This window comes from Erpetoichthys calabaricus, chromosome 12 (assembly GCF_900747795.2).
Source record: "Erpetoichthys calabaricus chromosome 12, fErpCal1.3, whole genome shotgun sequence".
NCBI lineage: Eukaryota > Metazoa > Chordata > Cladistia > Polypteriformes > Polypteridae > Erpetoichthys > Erpetoichthys calabaricus.
Window position 1 is genome coordinate 93,832,553 of NC_041405.2, and position 23,496 is coordinate 93,856,048.

A 23,496-nucleotide genomic window follows, 5' to 3' on the forward strand; every position below is an offset into this window, starting at 1 on the left:
CCTAGTACGAAAATGAGGCTGGACTTGGCCAGACTCCAAGATCAGGCTGTTTCTAACGAGTTTGCAAGCAGTTTGTGTAAGGAACTTGCAGATTTGGGCGAGACTGCCGATCCTAATGTGATGTGGGAGACTTTCCGTGACAAGACCCTGAAGGTTGCTGAGAGTTGTTTTGGTGTTAATGGTGTTCCCAGAAGGAGGTCTTTCACCACACAGGGCACCCTGGATATCATTGAGAGCAGTCACACCGCACAGTTTGATGGCAATTCTGGTCTCTAACGGGAAATGAGAAGGATGGCTGCGAGGGCTCTGAGGGCAGATAAGGAGGCGTTTGTTAGAGGAATCTTTGAGCAAGTGACACACCATCTGCTTACAGAGGAATCAAAGCATTACACACATCCGAATCTGTTTCTCGGAGAGTCACAGTCAGGGCGGCTGATGGAACGGTCCTTACGGATGACACTGCAGTTGTGACCCACTGGGCTGGCTACTTCAAAGCTAATCTTCTGGCTAGGATGTTGGATATCTCTGGGTCCATGGTTCTTGAGGCTGATCCTCCAATTAGCTGTGAACCAACCAATCTCACTGAGACTGCACAGGTGGTGAATCAGCTGAGGGTAGGGCAGGCAGCAAGGATCTGTGGTATCCAGGGTGAACTTCTCCAGGATGGTGGTAAGGCTGTCCTCCTGGCATTGTAAGCAATTTTTGCTTCCATTTAGGATACTGGCATCATCCCAACTGACTGTAAAATGGGACTTGTCGTCCCTATCTGGAAAGGGAAGGGTGACTGATCGCCTGGATGGCGGCAACTACAGGCGGATAACACTGTGCTCTCTGTGATGGGTAAGGTCCTTGCTAGGGTCGCCCTCAATAGGATCCGTGGTCACTTGCTTAGCTACCACCGACCGAAGCAGTCTGGTTTTAGGCCTAAGAAATCTACAAATCAACCACATCCTAGCACTGAGGGTTCTAATGGAGCGCAAATGCGAATATCAGGAGAGTTTCTTTGCAGCCTTTGTTGATTTTAGTAAAGCATTCGACTCAGTTGATTGAGATGCCCTATGGGACATCCTGAGGGTTCACAGATCCATTCAAGGTTGCTGGATATCATGGCTGGTCTGTACACTGGTACTGTGAGTACTGTACAGAGTGGAAGCAGAACCTCTGTGTTTTTCCTACTTAATTCTGGGGTTCGTCAGGGGTGTGTTCATGCTCCTACTCTGTTCAACGCTTGCATGGACTAGGTGTTGGGCAAGGTCGTGGGGTCTAGCAGCTGTTAAGTATCTGTTGGTGAAGAAAGATTCACTGATCTCAACTTTGCTGACGATGTTGTGATCTTCACGGAGTCGATGGATGCTCTGATCGAGGCTCTCAAGAGACTGAGTGAGGAGACTGAGTGTCTGGGCTTGCTTGGCCTTTAATGACCTCTTCGGCACAACCATCAGCAGTGTGTCTGTCTGCAGAGAGAATGCTAACCTTGTCAAGAGGTTTTACTTACCTCGGCAGTGACATTTATGTCTCTGGTGACTCCCTGAAGTCAGTAGATGGATTGGGAGAGCATGGGGGGTCATGAGTTCGCTGGAAAGGGGTGTGTGGCACTCCCGATATCTATGCAAAAGGACCAAGGTCCAAAAAATTAGAGTCCTGGTGCTTCATGTCTTGCTATATGGTTGCGAGACCTGGACATTATCCAGTGACCTGAGACGAAGACTGGAGTCCTTTGGTACTGTGTCTGTTCGGAGGATCCTTGGGTACCACTGGTTTGACTTTGTGTCGAATGAACGGTTGCTCATGGAGTCCCAAATGAGGCATATTACCTGCATTGTGAATAAGCATCAGTTATGGCATTACGGCCATGTGGCACAATTCCCAGAGGGTCTTTGTTAAGGACTCAAGAGGCTGGACCAGGCCAAGGGGATGCCCACGTAACACCTGGCTGCGGCATATAGAGGTCCATTTCCAGAGGATGGGACTGGACCGGTGTGTCTGCCTGGGGGGGGGGGTTGCCAACCAAGATCCCAAGCTGTTTCATTGTGTAATGCAGCGATTCCCTACCATTGTGCCGCGGCACATTAGTGTGCCGTGAGAGATCATCAAGTGTACCATGGAAAATTATCCAATTTCACTTAATTGGTTTGAAAATTATTATTATTTATTTACTGCAAATAATTTCTCTTCATTTGTCTATGCGACAGTGACAGGCAGAACAATTAAATACTCTTCCGCTGGTGGCAGCAGATGGCTAATTAATCTGTGTATCTACCTGTTGCCATTCAAACAGTAGGATTAGTGATGCTTCGGCTGTGACAGCAGTGATAGCGATGAATAAATATCTAAAAAGAAAAATTACACAATCCAAACTGGGTCCTGGAGAAAACTGTGACCCAGATGAAGGCCCTAGTAGGAGTAGTGGTCAGAAGAAAGCAAAAAAGGTGAGCTCAAGACAATACAATGAAAGTTATCTTTCCTTTGGATTTACTTTTACTGGGGAACCAACCGAGCCGATTCCGTTATGCTTGGTATGTGGGGAAAAGCTGTCCAACAGTACCATGGTTCTTAGCAAACTTAAACGCCATGTCCAAACAAAACACCCGTCACTTCAAAACAAGAACACAGACTAGTTTATTCAACTTCGTGAACAGTCTAAGAAACAGGCAGCTTTAGTGAGGAAAATCACAAGGACGAATGGGAGAGCTCTCAAAGCTAGCTACCAAGTTGCTGAACTCATTGCCAAATCAAAACAGGCACACACGGTGGCAGAGACATTAATACTACCTGCTTGAAAAATCATTGCAAATGAGATGCTCGGCCCTGGCGCTCTTAAAGAAATAGCCCAAGTCCCTCTCTCAAATAATACAATTGCCAGATGTATTGATGATATGTCTGCAGACATTGAAAGGATCATTTTGGAAAAGTTGCATGCCAGTGGAAAATTTGCATTGCAACTCGATGAATCTATGGATATCAGTGGACATACACAACTTTTGGCAAATTTGTGCTTTGTAGACGGAGACACCATCAGAGAAAACTTCCTGTTTTGCAAGGAATTGCCAGAAAGAACAACAGGAGAGGAAATTTTTCGAGTTGTATCTAAGTACCTTGAACAAGGAGTACTTAAGTGGGAAAACTGCATAAGTGTTTGCACTGATGGAGCAGCCGCCATGTTCAGGCGCACCAAAGGATTTGTAAACAGAGTGAAAAGGCAACATCCAGATGTTATGACACTTTATTTTCTGCACCGTGAGGCACTCGTTGCCAAGACATTACCAGCAGACCTAGCTCCTGTATTGGATGATGTTGTGCACATGATAACCTTTGCGAAGACAAGACATATAAAAAGTCGCATGTTTGCATCATTGTGTGAGGAAATGGGAGCGGAGCATAAAGTGCTATTGCTGCATATGGAGGTCCGGTGGTTGTCCCGTGGCAAAGTTTTAACCCGTGTGTATGAGCTGCGGGAGGAACTAAAAGTGTTTTTGACAAATGAGAGGTGTTATGGCGCTAAGTTGCTTTCAAGTGATGATTGGTGTGCAAAACTAGCATGTCTGGCAGATATAGTTCAACGTTTCAATGACTTGAACACACGGATGCAAGGCCGAAATGAAAACCTGCTCATAAGAACAGATAAAATAAATGGATTTCCTTCAGAGGTGCAGCTCTGGCAACAACATGTGGAAAGTGCCAACCTTGACATGTTCCCACACCATCCAGAAATGGCAAGGTATCAACATTGCTGCACTGTGTGAGACAATAGGCAAGCATTTGAAAACTCTTGAACAGAAGTTGTCATTTTATTTCCCTTCAGTTTCCACTGATTGCCTTGACTGGGTTAGGAACCGCAGTTGGAAAGGACATGACTTTGCAGGAGCAGGAGGAAATAACTGTACTGAGAGAAAATCGTGGTTTAAAGCTGAGCTTTGCTGATCTACCTTTGGACAGTTTTTGGCTGACTGCTGCCAAGGAGTTCCCCATTCTGGCAAGCAGAGCTATTTCAGCCCTGCTCCCATTTTCCACAACCTACCTATGTGAGCTTGGCTTTTCAAGCATGACTGCTATAAAAACTAAAAAAAAGAGAGGGACTCAGAGCTGTTGAAGAAGATCTTCGTGTGTGCCTTTCTTCAATTCCTGCGTGTATATCAGCATCGTGTTCAACAGGCCCAGGTTTCACACTGAGTAAGTAAATTGTGAGTAAATTGAAACTAGAAGATTATATTTCATTATACTTTTTGTGACGTTTTTGTTTGGTGTTGCGCGGTGGGATTTTTCAAATTTAAAATATGTGCCGTGGCTCAAAAAAGGTTGGGAAACAATGGTGTAGTGGGTGCAGCAATGTCGTGCATCAGTGCATGCTCCCTGACCTGATGTAAAGGAAAGTTCAAATAAATCAATAAAGTTTATAAACACTGTAAAAATGCTGGAGACTCAGTTCGTAATTGATGATGTTTACTAGGTAACTGTGCAGCTGACAAGGAATGCATAACTGCCTCAAGAACACTTTACATAAAGGCAAAACGCCAAAATAGACAATTGTTTTGTTTTGAGTAACAGGACCTCAATTGCACTCAAAGTATTAAAAGTATGACAAAGTGTTAAAGCCTGTCATGTGCCAAAAGTGTTAGGGAATGTTACTTTTAAGAGTAACTAAGTTACATTACTTGTTACTTAAAAAAATGTTATATAGTTGCTTATTATAAAAGAAAATTCATTACAAACATCACATTATTTTTGCATTACTTTTTCTCGTTGCTTATTATAAAAGAAAATTAATTACAAACATCACATTATTTTTGCATTACTTCTTCTCTTGCATGAAAAACTGCACTTTTCACTGGTCAACATATGTTACTGAATCTTGAGCCCATGTAGCAACGTATAGAAACTGACCAGAAACACAGACAAATTTTATAATTATCTTACTGTTTTATAAATATGCTTAGTCTTTTATTTGTGGTGAAGTAAATAACATCCAAGTCCTCAATGGCGATCCCCAAGATGAAAAGCACCTATTGCACAACCAGATCACACTAGTTCAAAATACAGTATCTATACTAAATAGCTGGATTAAAACTAAACTGACACTTTATTTATAGGTTTCTGCTATCAGATTGCATGCAGCACACCCTTCTGCTTGGCTATGAGATTGTGCCCAAAGGACAAGTGGACCATGTTTGCTTCTTGCCTTACACTCAGTGCTGCTTTGATAATCATTGGCTCTGTGTGATCCTCAACTGGAAGGATTATATTTATCCTTTAGCAGACACAGGGTTAAATGTATTCTTAGAATTTTTATTTTTTTCTCCCCACTTGATTGCACTCAACACTGCCTCACCAGCAGTCACCAAAAACCCTGTGCACACATGTGCATAATTTTTTCACTGACAGCAGCAGGCAACTTTTTTTTTTTAATTCAAATGTACTAATAAAATAAGAATTATGTCAGATCACTCGTTACTTTAAAAATTAATGTGGTTTTACAGAACCAATTTCCTTTTAACTTTTCTAATTTGGCTTATCTGCGGGTGACACATTTTTCATAGCATTTTGGTTAAAAAAAAGAAAAGTCGGAGTTATCCACAGATGGGCTTATCCATGAGTATCTACAATTAATTCAAAAATATTTCTACTCCTTTGGGCCCCTGAGCAAGGCCCTTACATGCAATTGCTCCACCCAGGGTATAACGTTAATCTGCATCCAGCCCTGCAAGCGGGACCTCCAACTTGCAAGGAAAACTTGGGGGTTGGTGGCAGGATTGGCACTTAAGCCACTGTAAGAAAACCTCACACTGTTCAGTGTGGTGCTGAGGTGTCACCCACTGCACAGCTGCACTTGGATCTCAATCCAGGTGGTATGCCATGTAGTGAGTGTGGCAACACGCTGTAATCAGCGTATGTGCCCAACCTCTCTCTCTTTTGAACACCAAGATGAACTCAGACTCCTTTCCATGGCACTCCTAATCCTCAGATATAAACATCACTGAACTTTTATGGAAAGCTCTGGAATACAGAGTGGTAAGCAAAATTCCATCTTTTTCTAGAACAGTGGTGTAATGCCTCACTACAGACAGTTTAGGACTTGTATGACAGCATTCTGAAGAGGGCTGAAACTGTTTACATCTGTTATTGGCTTTAAATTCTGTACGCTTGTAAGAGAGCGGAGTTCTATAAAACAATTTAAAATCTCTAACGAATAAAACATTGCAAGAGCAAAAAAAAATGAATGAGTATTTTATAGCATCACAGCACATCTCACACTCTTGCTAACAGTAATCTTGATCACATAAAATTTTTCTCCTGCCATTTTTACAAAGGTTTCACAGATGGCATGGTACTATATTAAAAAGATCTAGCAGAAGTAGAAAACAAACTACAAATGTAACCATAAACTCACAAAACCACAGATCTCTATCAACCTACTTTAGCCAAACCAACAATGGTTTGAGAACCACTATCTAAGTGGGATGGCTTGCCCATTGTCCCACACAGAAAGTCCACTAAGCACACATACTTGTTATGACCCTAGGCTTTCTAGGCCACTTTTTTTTTTTGTTCTTTATTTCGCCTTATACAATTTCTTGTATTAGGAATTTGTTAGTTTTCACATACCCCTTGGGGTCAGCGCGCAGGGTCAGCCATTATACAGCGCCCCTGGAGCAATTACAGGTTAAGGGTCTTGTTCAAGGGCTCAGCAGAGTAGGATCTCTTTTGGCAGTGACAGGGATTCGAATCGGCAACCTTCTGGATACCAGAACAGATCCTTAGCCTCAGAGCCACCACTCCACCCTAAACAGCTTTAAACACCTTCATAGTTTTCTAAGGGCATAAGAGTGACACTAAGTCAAATAATTATTAACGCCAGTACTCCTTAAGGAACAACAAACAGGAAAAATGTGCAGTGTTCTAGTATATATTTCTGGTACTCCCTAATCTTGTCTTAAAAAGAACAAACATGGTCACAGTTCCCCCTAGCTTGAGAAAGTGTAACTATAGGTATACACGTTTTGGCCCTTCTTTCTATCCCTCAGTGGCCTCTCTGTGTTTGTATCTAGGGTTGTCCAGCATATTTGGTGAGAACAGGACCTTTTGCCCTTCTAACTTAATTCATTGGTGCCATAACATCTCCTTCTTAAAGGAGTGACCCCTGTCACTTGCCAGCGATATGCAGAGGTAGTTTATGACTACCAGTATGGAAGGAACTTCAATAAGCAAATTTTAAAATGGTAAAAATGTGGCAGAAATCTTCTTATTTAGGTGATAAACTGATATACCAAATTATACAGCTAACATTAAGTGATTAATGGTTTAAAAATTGCAAACTTACCTTGAGGGCCAGGTTTTCCACCTTCATAATAAGGTCTTCTTGCTGTTTCTTTTTCTCTTGTGTTTCCTGAACTTTTGCTCTTAGATTTTCAATCTGCATCTGATATTCCAAAACTGCAGTAAAATGAAAATAGGTAAAGGTACTGCTTGTTTCTTTTAATATAGTTTAGGAATGCAAGTTAAACAATAAAATATGTTATTTTAGTTGGATTGCTTCCTACATTTTTTTTATGTCTTTCATTGACCAGTGTCTTCTATACATAATGCAAAATAATTAAGTTCTTTAGAACCTAAAGGAAATAGAAATTTATTGCCAATTCCTGTCGTTTGAATAAGTAAAGAATTTACTATTCGAGTGCCACTTAATTTTTAAATACCTATCTGATTGTTCCCTTCACTTTCATCTCTTGGCCCATCTGACTCATTAAGTTTTTCATGCAGCTGTCGTTCCAGGTCCTCTTCAGTATCCATTATATTGAGATCTTCATCTTCATGTCTATCGCCTTCATCCTCTTCATCTTCACTGCTACTACTAATATCATTAAAAATTTCTCTAAGCTCATCTCGTTCTACTGAAAACACCAAAAAGAGAAGTCATTCTTTAGGATCAGGTGAATATATAGGCTAAGGTCTAAAACAGCAGTCTTTATAGAATATTAAATAATAAACAACCATTAACTATAGCAGTAGATAAATATAGAAAAGTAATTGTTTCATACACTTACAATGGATGCCTGATACTACACACTCAAATAAAATAGTCTGTAATTTATAGGAAGTGATTAAATATATGAAAGTCTTTTGTCCGTTTTCTCAACATACCAGAAGAACCATGGCCAATTTTATGACCAGAAGTCCCAGGGGATGAATCTAGGTTGGCAAGTGATCCATGGTTGTCTGCTTCTTTCGTCTCATCTTCAGCTATCACTTCCCACCCTTAAAAGCTAGGTTAAAGAAAATATAGCCCATCTTCTAAGTTATCCATAGCAAAGAATATTTAGAAAGGGGAATAAATTGATAACAATAACCATAGACAATCACATTATGCCTAAATAAACACACCAAAAGAAACCCTCTTTTCATTAATTTTTTTAATACATTCTACCAACACTATTTGACAGAAATGGCACAGGCAACAAGAGCAGTGGGAGAAGCCCTTCTAGTAAAAGGCACACCCATGTGTGCGAAGCCAATTTAGATTGTGGATTATCCCATGTAAACAAAAGGAGAACACACTGTACAACATGCATTAGGGTCCAAGCACTGTGAGGGGGCAATGCCACTTACTGCACTCCACGTCACACAAAATAAATCAAGAGATAGGGGAAATAAAAAAAAAAAGATTTAAAAAAGAAGAAGATGAAATGCTTTTAAACTGTTTCTAAATACTATTATTATTAATTATTTAATATTTAGTATTATTTTACTTTCACACATGTATAGGTTATCCTAATATTCCATGTTAGCTCATTAGGTTAGAAGCACGCGCTGATACCGCGAATTGCCACACCCACCACACAACAACCCACTCAGGATCCAGATTAGGTCTTGTAACATATTTACCATGCTCTTTATTCCTGGCAAAAGGAACAAAAAGCAGATCTTTAAAACAAGTTCTGGAAAGGATACGGACACTGACAGCTTCAGAATCTGTGCTTAGCAATCGTTTTACTTCTTTCTCCACATCGGGAGACTCAATATACTAGAACAACAAAAGGAGAAAATAAGGTTCTTACTCAAAGCTTCTTACACTTAAAACAGCAATAACCAAATTGGCTAAGGAGAAAGAAACATGTCTGGAGTCTGGACTAAATTAAAGTTTAATGGTACTGTTTTTTTACAAATGGAATTGATTTCTTACATAACTTCAGTTTTGCAGCAGTAACTCCAACAAGAAACAGCATTTTGATGATATATTGAAAGCTATAGCTTTTATCATAATAAATTGGATACCTTAAAATTGCTTAATATATATGTTCAATAATTTTAGGTGTCATAGATCTCTCAAAAGCTTCTTCTACTTCTTCTTCTTACAGCTGCTCCCGTTAGGGGTAGCCAGAGTGGATCACCTTTTTCCATATCTTCCTGTCCTCTGCATCTTGCTCTGTTATACCCACCAACTTCATGTCCTCTCTCACCACTTCCCTAAACCTTCTCTTATGCCTTCCTTTTTTCGTCTTACCTGGCAGCTCCACCCTTGACATCCTTTTCCCACTATACCCAGCATCTCTCCTATGCAAATGTCCAAACCAATGCAATCTCAACTAATGGACCTTTCAGCAAAGTAACTTTTGAAAGATCTATATTGTTGTCCTGTTCTATTGTTCTGTTTGGAGTCTCAAAAATTAACATCGGTGCAGGCTTTACTTCTACCATAAATTCAGAAAGACAATTAAGTAACGCCATAAATGCAGAAAAGTCAACTTAACCTTTAGTTTTACACAATAAAGTACCTATTGTAATAAAATTTTTGGAAACAAATGAGAACAGCTGAAGGAACAAGAAACACTAATCCATACTGGTCCAGTATATGCCTTGTGATTTTCTCTGAAATGGAAATATTGTATTTCCTGCTACCAATTTCTATAAGCATAACAATTACACAAGGAAAATACCAGACCCTTTATGTGATATTTTAAGTAATAGCAAGTAGTGTTTTTTAATTTATTAATGTAGACAAAAATATACAGCCACTGTAGTCCATGAACAGTCTTTTACAATGAAATAATCTACTAGTGCATGATAAGTGATGTCCAGGCTTTAGTGACATAAAACACTAAAAAATACAGCATAACGTTTTTTGTGCAGTGCACCTTTTTTTACGGTTATGTTATTAAAAAATACTTTAAAATAAACTGAGGGGGAAAAATAAAGTTGAGCAGAAAGAGTCTATTGTTTAGTATTACTTTCTAAGTTTATCCATACCTATAACTTAATCTGTGCTTACATAGGCTAATCCTTAAAAATACATTTGGTGCTTATATTCTGCAAAAAAGTATAACCCCTTATGTGACAAATAAAATGGTTAATACCCAGGTTTAATTAGTATTGTAAAAGGAGATGTGTATCTACTAATCACAAAAATGTCACAAAATAGATTTTAATTACTAAATGTTCAAATAATCAAAAAAGATGTATTAACAAAAATACTGCTAAAAAGCTAGAGCATTACCTTCTTTTTAGCTGTCTTCCGAAACCGTCGCTTCCTAGTGTTCTTCAGTGGACATGTGACTACAAAGAATAAGGCAAGATATTTTAGAATGTGTAAAATGAACATTTATTATTTTGAACATCACTAAAAGAAAAATAAATGCAAACAGTTTACAAATTAATTTAAAAATCTGCTATATGAAAAGGAAATTAAAATATAATTTGGCCATTAAAAGGACATACTGATGTAAGCTGTCATCACTATACTTAACGGTTCACTGACAGAGCTGTAATACTTACTGCCATGGTTCCAGAGGTATTTCTTCTCTTTGTCTTTGTCTTTTTTCTTGTTTTTTGGATCTGTTGTACCAGATGGCTCCTCCAGAGGTGGATAAAGGTCACCGTCAACAGTGCATACTAACATCTGCTCCAGAAAAGAAAAAAAAAAAAAAGAGAAAATTTAATAGTCATATAATTAAATATAAAAGCTATACCAAAACAACAGATATGATATTCAAAAAACTAAATAATGCTCAGGGGCCAAAAAAAACTAAAAACAACGTAAATAATAAACTTTACATTTAAAAAAAGAGTAGTGATGTTCTTGATGGAAATACACAACTGTCTAGCTGTAATCTAAGCAAGTATTGCTGTCAGGGACACATAACTAAGTGAATACAAAATAAACATTCACTCTAATTGCTGGTGCATATAATGTCAGGCAGCTTACATCTCTCTATTATAAAAAAAATTATTGGGAGGGAAACTAGGGAGACGAGACGTGATCTTCACGGAAGACAATTCGACGTCCCGCGAGAGACACTTTAACATCACGCGAGACAACATTTAAAACATGTTCACAGACATCTAACCTAGCAGTTGTTGGAATGCTTTTGGCAAACACACTTCATGTGCTCCCAACTCTTAAAACAATGACAAGCAACAAGCAGAACACGCAGCTCGCCAGCAGCAGAAAGCCAGCAGATGATCCAAACGCTTCTCCTTAGCGTGTGTCCAGCCCACGCGAGCAGCAGTGACACGAAGTGGCAAAAGGACAGCTGCTGTACAGGCTTTTAAATGATCAACGTGCAGCGCGACAAACAGAATACGCAGCTCGCCAGCAGCAGCAGCAGAAAGACAGCAGATGATCCAATGGCATCTCCTTAGCGTGCATTCAGCCTTCCCCCCTTCACAACGTGAGCAGCATTATACATCCTGTGAGAAAGAGATTTAACCATGCCCGGGGCTGGAAATAAAGGACAAGTATTGTTTTTACAAAAGGTTTAAAGTAAAAGTGAAAATAATGCATATGTAACAATTCCCATGAAAATAACCATCTTTTTAAATTGTATATCCAGTACACCAAACCCCGGGGTGGGTGAGCGAAGCGAGCAGGGGACAGAGCCCCCTAGTCCTAAACAAGAGTCTCACTACAATGTATTAAAAAAGTTATACTTAAAGGTGGTTAAAGTTTAGCAGTTAAGAAAAGAACTAGGCTATTTTTAAAGGAATATTCAATCCATCCATCCATTTTCCAACACGCTGAATCCGAACACAGGGTCACAGGGGTCTGCTGGAGCCAATCCCAGCCAACACAGGGCACAAGGCGATCCAAAAATTATATTTTTTGTTACTTGACCCAAGTCGTTTGTAGTCATGATCAAGAAAAAAATGTAACGTCATGTTTTCAAGGGAAAAACAGAATGACCATATACAGAGACCAAGAAACCTTATCAAAAATGTCAATTAGAAAAAAATTTCCGTTCCTCATGTTGCATAGTCCACATGTTAATACATCCAGTTGTATGCTTGCAACATGCATAACGCATTGAGGTTTTGCTAAAATATTGTTATATAAATTCTTCTGAAAAATAAGAGCAGCACATGCAGGGAAAAGGAATTCACATGGAAGAAGTGTTTACACTGAAAATGAGATTCTTTACCACTGAACGTGGAGGTGAGACAGGCTTTTAATTCAAAAGCTGTGATTAACCAGTTTAGAAAAGGCAGCACATTCAACAAAAAGCGGGCTTGTTAGATTATATTCTATAAGCAGCATCACTTATCATGTGACAGACGCATGCACCTTTAACTTTTTGATACTGCCTCATTGTGTGGGAAAGTAATAAGAAATAATAAATCCAGCACTGGACAAGGTTATATCCTCTAAACATATGAGAAGACAGCAATATGGGAAACAGTTTCTTAATTCTTTAAAATGTATTATTGTGTGCTTTGTAAAGTTCATTGTGTGGTGTGTTCTGTTACATGTATTCTGTGAAGTGTAATTAACCAATATTATACTAGAAGACAAATACAATGTGGTGTTCTGCATTAGTGTGCATTCAATCAATAATATTTCCAGAAAAAAGCAAAAAGTTTGTTTCCAACAGGTATTTGGGTTTTATCTCATGGTTTTTAGAAATGGAGTCAGATTTACAGGTGATTCAAAACTAGATAAAAGATTCAAAAGGAGACACAACAAATAGATTCAATGATGGAGAAGCACTGTGAATTGGGAGACATTCTAGAACTGAAAGCACTAAGTACTATCACAATGTAATTCATAATAGTCCTATGAAGTTTATCTTGGAAAAAATACATTAGATGTCTAATGTTTAACACCATGCTATATAAAAAACTGCTTATAAATTAAGAATATTTATAGATTAATCATTTTAAGAACCTGCAATTCACTGCTTTGCTATATTTAAATGCTTTTTCACACTCTCACATCTGCTGCTGCCACCTCCGATTCGGTTCAGTGAAAAAGTCTGGCAAAAATGCTGTAAAAATATTGTCTACCATATAATAATTTTTTATTAGTCTTTAATTAAACTAAAAAAATACTAAATAACACATAATTACTTTTATTTCTTTACTTAAATTAATATTTTCACATTTTGCCTGCCCTGTGGTGGGCTGGCACCCTGCCCGGGGTTTGTTTCCTGCCTTGCGCCCTGTGTTGGCTGGGATTGGCTCCAGCAGACCCCCGTGACCCTGTAGTTAGGATATAGCAAGTTGGATAATGGATGGATGGATATTTTGCCTGCATTAACATTTCTACCTTTGTATATACTGTATACTTTTACAAAGCAAAGTATATACATATATACTTTGAACAGCATCATATCAAATTTGATTAGTTGAAAAATTTCAAAAAAATTGATCCAAGGAAAAAGTGAGAATCTGAAATGTTGTATAATTGTATTACCTGACATATATCTGCAGTTTTATAAAAGGTTTTTTTATCCACAGTCTTCAATGATTCAATAATGCAGGGAAGGTCAACCAATTTACAGGCAAGAGGTACACGATCCACTCTTACAATACCATGGCGTCCATCAGCTAGAAGAGTACCAATAAAAATATAAATGTTTTATTTGATTTTAAAATTTGTGCAACAAAGGATATTATTTTTTTCTGAATGTGACTTGACAAGGATAATACTATAAAATAGCATAATTAGATAAATATGAATTAAAAATAGTAACAGTATCTTTCATTCATTAAAGGGCTGCACTGAGGTCGCAGAACATACTCAAGTCACAACCTAACTTGTACAGTTGTAGTAGTCTTGGTATGTGGGTCATTGCCCAGGTAAGAACCTGAACATAGTACTCTGAAGCTATGGAGCATCAGCACTACCCACTGCACCTCTGTTCCACCTAATTAAAAGCATTTAAGGGGTGTAAAAAAAGGAACACCAGTAAAATAAAATGCACAAAATATTATACTTCTCTTATTTCCATTATTTAAGTATGTCTTCTTTCAACAAGATTCATATATGGTTACATACAGTATGTTTAAATATATTTCATGCAGTCTTATAACACTACAATACAGATTAATACTGAAAACATGTGTTAACTATTTCTTCAAATGTTACAAGTGGAACTCATTTTTGACCAAAAACAAAAAATCCTTAAATGAAGCTGCGTAAAACACTGGGTGGCAGCTGGTGGCACTGGTGTCTAATTTCCCCTAAATTAAGAAAACAAAATGTTAGTATGTTATGCACTTACCATGCAGTTCAATGGTCAATCTGTCTTTCAAGTTAACACTTCCAGACTGGACTGCCCTCCGTACAGTTGAGGCATATTCCTATGAGTATTTAATGTTTACATAATGTCAAAATATTGTCAACTATTACCAACAAATGTGTACTTAGCAAAGATTAAGCTATATTATTAATGTTTAGCTGTACATTAATCCACAGTCTCATCTAATGTACTATTCAATAAATGTTAGCAGGGGCAGGTACTGTTATATTAATAAGGAAATCCATCCATCCATCCATCCATTTTCCAACCCGCTGAATCCGAACACAGGGTCACGGGGGTCTGCTGGAGCCAATCCCAGCCAACACAGGGCACAAGGCAGGAAACAATCCTGGGCAGGGTGCCAACACACCACAGGACACACACAAACACACCCACACACCAAGCACACACTAGGGCCAATTTAGAATCACCAATCCACCTAACCGGCATGTCTTTGGACTGTGGGAGGAAACCGGAGTGCCCGGAGGAAACCCACGCAGACACGGGGAGAACATGCAAACTCCACGCAGGGAGGACCCGGGAAGCGAACCCGGGTCCCCAGGTCTCCCAACTGCGAGGCAGCAGCGCTACCCACTGCGCCACCGTGCCGCCCTATTAATAAGGAAATAAATGATATTCTGATTTAGCAATTAGTTTTCACTAATTATTTATCCAATTACATGCCAAGAAGTAAAAGGCATTAAAAGTAACTGTGGATATGTGACTTTCATAAAATTGGTTTCAAACAATTTTTAAATATTCTAACTCTAGGTGAAAACAATATCTAAAGATTTTGACTCCTTAATTCTTGCCAGGAGTCACTTAACCTTCAGACAACTACTGTCTGAAGTCTGACATCAACAATTTACCTACATCACTGTTTCACATACAGTATCACTGTTGCATTTTGGTTGTTCTTAGGGATGTTTTTCTTTGTATTGTCAACTGGCAAGGATGTGAAACACAGTCAGGTTCACTGTAACAAGGAAGGTTGGACAGATATAATTTCTGAGTGAATAACAGCACTGAAAGCTGTGAATAAGTTGCCTTTACCACAACAAAGGCATACTCTTGCTTTCAGTTAAATGGCTGAGTCACTGTGTGTGTTTGTTGTGTCATATTTTAACTGTCACATCTACATTAGCATGAAAAGAAACAGTTGGGGGTGCACTTGGTAGAAAAGGCAAAATGCTACTGTAGTTTTCTTTGGTTCATCCAATACAAAAAAGGGTTTAAGTGTTGAAATTGTGCTGAACTCTCTTGTGATGGGCTAAAAATATGAGCTTAACATTTAAAAAGGATGCCAAGGGGATTTATAGAGAGAAAAAAATACCATGTTGGTATGTTGTGGACTACTTTTAATGATTGAGTCACTTTCACTGGGAAGTGAATTAATATCTGTAATTGAGGCTTTCTTTTCCTTCTGCTGTATGCTTTTGAACAGTGTTACATTACATAGCAAACTAGTAGAGTTAAATGTTTTGTTCTCACCAACAGAGTTTTGACTACATGGTTACTTATGCACATTTCCACTAAAAGCACATCAAAAATTGCACTTCTCATACCTTGGTCATTTTGATTTAACATTCTCATTCATTCTTTTACCATCTTAAAAAAAGAGTAGTATCAGCTCTGTTAAGGGGAAAAATATATGTAACACTTAACTACAACCAATATACTGTACTGCCAACTACTACTGTAAAGAATCATTGCCTTTCAAGTAATACAAGGACCTTGGTTGACGGCTACACAATGACGAAGATGTTACTCAAAATCTAAAAAAAAAAAAAAAGTGAAAAAAAAAAAAAAAAAAACAACCTTACCGGAGGAAGACGGAGAACAAACTGACTCTCGAGTTCATGAGGAGCATCATCTTTGTTTTTTGAACCTACTTTGCCCACTGAAGCATAAAAAAATAAAATGAAATATTAAGTTTTCATATTAACTTTGGCTCAGGTATGCAATGATTTCAAGTAAGGAAGGCAACTATTTTGACATAAGGTAGTTCTAGTCACTAATCATGGCAGTGTTTTGCATATTGATTATCACATACAAGAAAGGATTTCTCTTTGCTTGTGGCAATATATATTACCTGAGTACTGTATTTAGATGTTCTTTATATAGTTAATTATCAGTGTCTATCTCTAACATCAGATTTGAAGAACAGGGCTACATTTTAAGAGACAAACAGTAAGTATATATCTAAAATAATTTCATTTGAACCTGTGGTACAAATGATTAAACATGACCCTAGCTATTGAAAATTTTTGTTTTCATCTTTAGCCATCATTAAGAATTTGGGAAAATTCTAAAAATGAATACATAACAGATGTTTTATTGTCACTTCTCATTTTCTAACAGCAGAATATATGTTTTTTTTAGTAATAAAATCAAAAAAGCAAGCCATAAATAACCATCATGAGTAACTCTCATGCCAGACCCACTTGAATGGTTGAATTAAATTGAAAAGAACCTTTCCTGGAACAGGATACTGGAAGCAATACTTGGAAGTAAGGCCTGGGAGGGGTGCTCTCCAGTGAGCCTTTTTTTTCATATGACTAGGCGACCCACATAACTCAGTTGGGGCTCAACATAAACACACTGCATGTAGATGCCAAATGGATTCACCAACCACAAAGCAAGGATTTACAGGTCAGGTACACTTCTATTGCATACTAGACCTTGACAATGAAAACCGTCTTTTGGGATGTGGGAAATAAACTCTTTGGTTGGAAAGAGGCCGGAACTTGCCCTGGAGATTGAAAAACAGATCAAGGGTCATCTCATTTCTATTCCAAAGATTCCTGGGGTGGGTATGGAAAATACCTAGAATTCCTAGGCTGGGTATCACACAGTTGTATTCTATTCTGGTTGACTAGAGGATTACTTAATGTGACTGAGTTGCAAAGAGAAAAATCTGAACTTTTGTTAAGTAAATACCAAACAATTTCGGAGTATTCATCCTTTTTAGAAACACTGGATTCAGTGCTCGAAAGGGTACAATATACTGCAGCAATTTAGTGAACACCATGTCTGAACATAAGGTTTCACCAAGTGTAACTGGTAACAGAGTGTCTTGGGCAAAAGATCATATAATTTCATGATATAGGCTTTTAACTCCTGAGTAAGGAGATGTGCTGACCTGGTAAATAATCACCACAGCCAAATGTATTGAGCAACTGCTGACCAGACATACCAGACCTAAATGTGTAGTGAGGGTATGCTAAGAAGGACTAGCATATACATTCAATGAACAAAACAGAAAAATACGCATAATGCTAATAAAGTCACCAATTACTCTATATAACAGTTTGGTCCATAAATATTTGGACAGAGACAACTTTTTTCTAATTTTGGTTCTGTACATTACCACAATGAATTTTAAATGAAACAACTCAGATGTAGTTGAAGTGCAGACTTTTAGTTTTAATTCAGTGGGGTGAACAAAACGATTGCATAAAAATGTGAGGCAACTAAAGCATTTTTTTTAACACAATCCCTTCATTTCAGGGTCTCAAAAGTAATTGGACAAATTAAATAACTGGAAATAAAATGTTCATTTCTAATACTTGGTTGAAAACCCTTTGCTGGCAATGACAGCCTGAAGTCTTGAACTCATGGACATCACCAGATGCTGAGTTTCCTCCTTTTTAATGCTCTGCCAGGCCTTTACTTCAGCGGCTTTCAGTTGCTGTTTGTTTGTGGGCCTTTCTGTCTGAAGTTTAGTCTTCAACAAGTGAAATGCATGCTCAATTGGGTTAAGATCAGGTGACTGAATTGGCCATTCAAGAATTTTTCACTTCTTTGCTTTAATAAACTCCTGGGTTGCTTTGGCTGTATGTTTTGGGTCATTGTCCATCTGTATCATGAAACGCCGTCCAATCAATTTGACTGCATTTAGCTGGATTTAAGCAGACAGTATGTCTCTGAACACCTCAGAATTCATTCAGCTGCTTCTGTCCTGTGTCACATCACCAATAAACACTAGTGTCCCAGTGCCACTGGCAGCCATGCACGCCCAAGCCACCACACTGCCTCCACCGTGTTTTACAGATGATGTGGTATGCTTTGGATAATGAGCTGTTCCATGCCTTCTCCTTACTTTTTTATTGCCATCATTCTGGTAGAGGTTGATCTTGGATTCATCTATTCCAAAGAATGTTTTTCCAGAACTGTGCTGGCTTTTTTAGATGTTCTTTAGCAAAGTCCAATCTAGCCTTTCTATTCTTGGGGCTTATGAGTGGCTTGCACTTTGCAGTGCACCCTCTGTATTTGCGAGGGCAATCCCAAAAGTAAGGTCTCCAAAGCGGTGGGGACGTAGAGAAACTGTTTGTACGGCTGTTGGCCACACTGTTGTGATTGGTGCTTCCTCCACTCCCAAACAAGCATGTGCGGCTTCGCTGGGATGCTCAATCTTGGCTTGGCAGCCCTTGAAAATGGAGCTCCCATTGAATGCTACCACCAAGTGTGAAGTTCGCGCAGGAGACCGTCAATTTCCGACGAGACAGTCGGGAAGGTTGAGGAAAACATGCATAAAGATCGGCGGTTGAAACTTCATCACCCACCCACCCTATAGTCCGGACTTGGCACCCAGTGACTACCACCTGTTCCCTAAGTTGAAAGAACATTTGTCCGGAAGGCAAATCTGCTCCAACGAAGAGGTGAAAGAGGAGTTTCAACGCTTCCTGAAGGACATGGCGGCGAGCTGGTATGACATGGGCATTCTAAAACTACCACAGCGTCTACAAAAATGCATCGACCGAAATGGTGATTATGTAGAAAAATAAATAAGTCTTTAACCTTTAAAATGATGTAAACATTATAGAAAATAAACGGTTGTTTGTATTTCTAGAAAAATAGGAGACCTTACTTTTGGGATTGCCCTCATACTTTCATGCAGTCTTCTCTTTGTGGTAGACTTGGATATCGATACGCCTACCCCCTGGAGAGTGTTGTTCACTTGGTTGGCTGTTGTGAAGGGGTTTCTCTTCACCATGGAAATGATTCTGTGATCATCCACTACTGTTGTCTTCCGTGGACGTCCAGGTCTTTTTGCGTTGCTGAGTTCACCAGTGCTTGCTTTCTTTCTCAGGATGTTCCAAACTGTAGATTTTGCCACTCGTAATATTGCAGCAATTTCTCGAATGGTTTTTTTCTGTTTTCGCAGCTTAAGGATGGCTTCTTTCACCTGCATGGAGAACTCCTTTGACCGCATGTTGTCTGTTCACAGGAAAATCTTCCACATGCAAGCACCACACCTCAAATCAACTCCAGGCCTTTTATCTGCTTAATTGATAATGACATAACGACGGACTTGCCCACACCTGCCCATGAAATAGCCTTTGAGTCAATTGTCCAATTACTTTTGGGCCCCTGAAATGAAGGGATTGTGTTAAAAAAATGCTTTAGTTCCCTCACATTTTTATGCAATCGTTTTGTTCACCCCACTGTATTAAAGCTGAAAGTCTACACTTCAACTGCATCTGAGTTGTTTCATTTAAAATTCATTGTGGTAATGTACAGAACCAAAATTAGAAAAAAGTTGTCTCTGTCCAAATATTTATGGACCTAACTGTATCTTTGGGATGTGGAAGGAAAATCGGAGTACCCACATAAAAATCCATGCCACACACCACAAGTAAACTAGGGGCCTCATGTATAAATGGTACATATGCACAAAAATGTTGCACACACCTGTTTCTACGCTCACTTCGAGATATATAAAGACTAAACTTGGCATAAAGCCATGCACATTTTTACGGCAGCCTCACACTATGTGTACGCATGTTGCTACGCCGTTATCCAAACAGGTGGCACCCAGCGTCAAAACAATGCTACTCTTTCTGTGTAGTTTTCCTTTCTTTTTCAGATTCACATCAATGATGCGGGCTTTGTCAAATAAAAAGAAATTAACTGAATAGTTTACAAATTTAAGGCACTTGATTGTAATCATTCTGTAACAAAATAATGGGGCACAGAATGGACAAACTATTCCAACTACCACAGCTGCTTCATGTGGTTAGAAGGCATTGCAAATGGAAGAATTAGGAGACAGTGAGTATTTACTGATAATGATAACTGGCCACTAAGTCAATTTAGATTTCCAAGAGTTATCCTCTTGGAGCTGTGAGCTATTAGAATACTAGGATGTATGATGAAATGCATTAAAGTATGTATATTACATTTTACAGATAAATTATTAACTTCATTTAAATAATGTATACTGTTATTAATTAAACATGTGGAGGCATGGTGGCGTGGCCGTAGTACTGTCCCGGGTGTTCACTGCCTGGAGTGTGTATGTTTTTCTAGTGGGTTTCCTCCGTGCGTTTTGATTTTCTTCCAAAGGTATGCACATTAGGGGATTTTGTGATGCTAAATTGATGCTACTAGTGTATGGGTGTGTTCACCTTGCGATGAGCTGGCACACTGTCCAGGGATTGGTCGGCCTTGCGCACAATGCTTGCTGGGATGGGCAAGAATGGATGAAATAATTAAACACATATAGGGAAGATTTTTCAATGTTCCTTAAAAGTTTTGAAGAATCTGCATTCTAAGCTCGCAGCTGGTTGCTCATTTATTACAGACATTTATTGTGTGGCGATTGATTACAAGGATAAAGAAAATGAAAGGACAGGAATTGGGAGTTGGTATATTTGCCAGACACAGTACTGCTGGAATAAACTATGCCATCCAGTGTTGTGCCCATCCCAGCAAGCATCTTTCATGAGGCAGGAAGGGCGTGCCAGCTCTTTGCTACTGCAGCACCACCGTGCCCCAACATGTTTAATACATGCTTTAATGCATTTCATCTTGAAAATAATATCAAGTATACATCTTAGTATTCTAAAATGTTCAGACAGCTGTAATATCATGAATGTAATGTGTGCTCCTGTCTGCGTACAAGAAAGCCTGCTTAAGAAGCAGGTAGCAATTAACAACTGGGTTGGGGAACACTTAGAATACGAAGCATTTAACATGCTACTTTAGTTACAATGGGGTTTGAGAAACTCTAGTGAATTAAACATTGATTTTAATGTGAAGTTTGTAATTGTAAGGGATGGCCGACACGCCCCAGTAACGGAAGGATGGGGGAAGGCATCTCATCAGGGACACTGCCTACCCCAGGACGATAGATGGCAACTTCCCTGGACTGCAGCGTTGCCCCGGATGCTCGCAGGGCACTACAGGACTTGGGAGTCTGGCAACACAGCCCTGCTGGGTACCGTGGGTGCCGCCAGGAGACATTGCAGGGAGACTGGGGAGTCCCTATTGTTTACATAGCTGGGCTGAAGAAAAATACAATTCTCCATCTGACCCGGGTCAAGGACTATATAAAGCACTGATGGAGACCCAGCAAGTGAGCCCGAGTTTGGAGGAGGTGGACAACGCTTGCTGGGAGGTGTGGAGGAGAGAGAATATTGTGCTTATTGTGGCTGTGGTGCTTTGGAGGCACTGTGCAGAAAGAAAATAATTTAAAAATATCTTCTTGGAGCTTTTGCCCTGTGTCCTGCTTGTCTGTCTATTGGTTTTAAGGGGCACCAGCGGCCTCTAGCATCCACACAATGTTCTATGTTCTACTTTAATTACAAAATAAACTACGAGATTAAAGTGGAAATTTCAAGATTGAAGTCAACATTTCGACTTTAATCTCAACATACAACTTTTTTTCAGACAGTGGGCTGCAATTCGCCTTTACACTTCAACTTTGATATGTGACCACTTCTTTTTTTATTTCGGGCACTGTGCTACTTTCTGAACTTGAACTTCTGAGTGCCTTCACCATGCTGTACCACTCAATTTCCTTTTGTTGTTTATATCACTGCTTATGCCACCAAATAGTACATTTTTCCTTACCTACACTTCATTGTGTAGGTCCCCCATTTCACATTCACTGAAATTCTTCTTTTTTACAAGTGCTTTTGCCATTGTCTTAACAAAACACTGAACAGAACGGCTATTTATATTGATTTGGATATTCAAAAGGTGTAATTCTGGGAAGAGTTGGGAGTGGGGCTGTAGGCACGTGCATTAAAATTCACATTGATGGGGATTTACAAAGGGGAAGTGCATGGAACTTTGCTTACAAACAGTTTTATGTATCTGAAGAGTTTTGTCCACACATCATATTTTAGAGAGAATTCTACGCACAGCGTTATACATGAGGCTCAAGGTGTAGATTCAAACCCAGTCTACTCAAGTTGCCAAGCAGCACCTAGACAACATCAAGGACTACAAGAATGCATGAATCTTAAAGTGCCTATTTTAAAGTACATGTCATGTTTTATGAATAAAAAATGTGTACATATATCTCAATCCATTATCTGGCTGATCTAGTTCAGGATAATCAGAGAGGTACCAACCTCTACAAGATGCAACACACAAATTAATATCTAGAAAACTTTCATCTTTTCACATAATTAAACTGATAATTAAAAAGTACTTGGTATGATAATATTAAACATTTTAATAAATACTGAAGAAAAATACCTTTAGTTTTAGAAGGGACTTTTACTTTCTTAGTAGTCTGCATGGTTGTTTAGTCACCTACAAAAAAATAGAAAAACATTGATTTGCAAGTTTTCAAATAAATATAAGGCAACAAATGAAGTTGCAAAAAATCCAAATAGTCAATGTCTGAACTGAAAATGATCTGAAAGTTTTCAAATAAATATAAAGCAACAAATGAAGTTGCAAAAAATCCAAATAGTCAAAGTCTGAACTGAAAATGCATCAGCCTCAAAACTACATAATTACTTCATGTAAAAGCCTCAACCAACAAAAGATGCAGATAGAACACTAATCACAAACACAATAAAACTACTGGCCACAAACAAGCAGTAAGTAAATGCACTGCATATCTCATCACATTGCGCTCGTAGAGTTCCAATCGTGGAGTACACATTAGCCTGTGACAAGCAGCAGGGTGAGACTGGCTCGTTCCATTGTTTGAAGTTGTAGAATCAAGTGAGGTTAGAATTTCTGTTTT

General features: G+C 38.8%; 1 protein-coding gene across 7 annotated transcripts in view; it reads right to left on the minus strand.

Annotated features, from left to right (window-relative positions):
* taf7 (TAF7 RNA polymerase II, TATA box binding protein (TBP)-associated factor) overlaps nucleotides 1-23,496 on the minus strand; it is a 124,680-nt gene that overhangs the window by 11,139 nt on the left and 90,045 nt on the right. For 2 of the 7 annotated variants that reach the window (XM_051935467.1, XM_051935465.1), the window contains exons 2-11: nucleotides 23,004-23,054; nucleotides 16,331-16,407; nucleotides 14,490-14,568; nucleotides 13,679-13,812; nucleotides 10,765-10,888; nucleotides 10,487-10,545; nucleotides 8,944-9,016; nucleotides 8,137-8,250; nucleotides 7,692-7,886; nucleotides 7,316-7,428 (exon numbers count right to left, since the gene is read on the minus strand). In XM_051935467.1, coding sequence (XP_051791427.1) covers nucleotides 7,316-7,428; nucleotides 7,692-7,886; nucleotides 8,137-8,250; nucleotides 8,944-9,016; nucleotides 10,487-10,545; nucleotides 10,765-10,888; nucleotides 13,679-13,812; nucleotides 14,490-14,568; nucleotides 16,331-16,407; nucleotides 23,004-23,040 — 1,005 coding nt within the window. In that variant the 5' untranslated portion in view covers nucleotides 23,041-23,054. Of the gene's footprint in view, nucleotides 1-7,315; nucleotides 7,429-7,691; nucleotides 7,887-8,136; nucleotides 8,251-8,943; nucleotides 9,017-10,486; nucleotides 10,546-10,764; nucleotides 10,889-13,678; nucleotides 13,813-14,489; nucleotides 14,569-16,330; nucleotides 16,408-22,997; nucleotides 23,055-23,496 lie in introns of all 7 variants that reach the window. The other 5 variants (XM_051935463.1, XM_028815913.2, XM_051935466.1 and 2 more) reach the window with 3 other exon arrangements.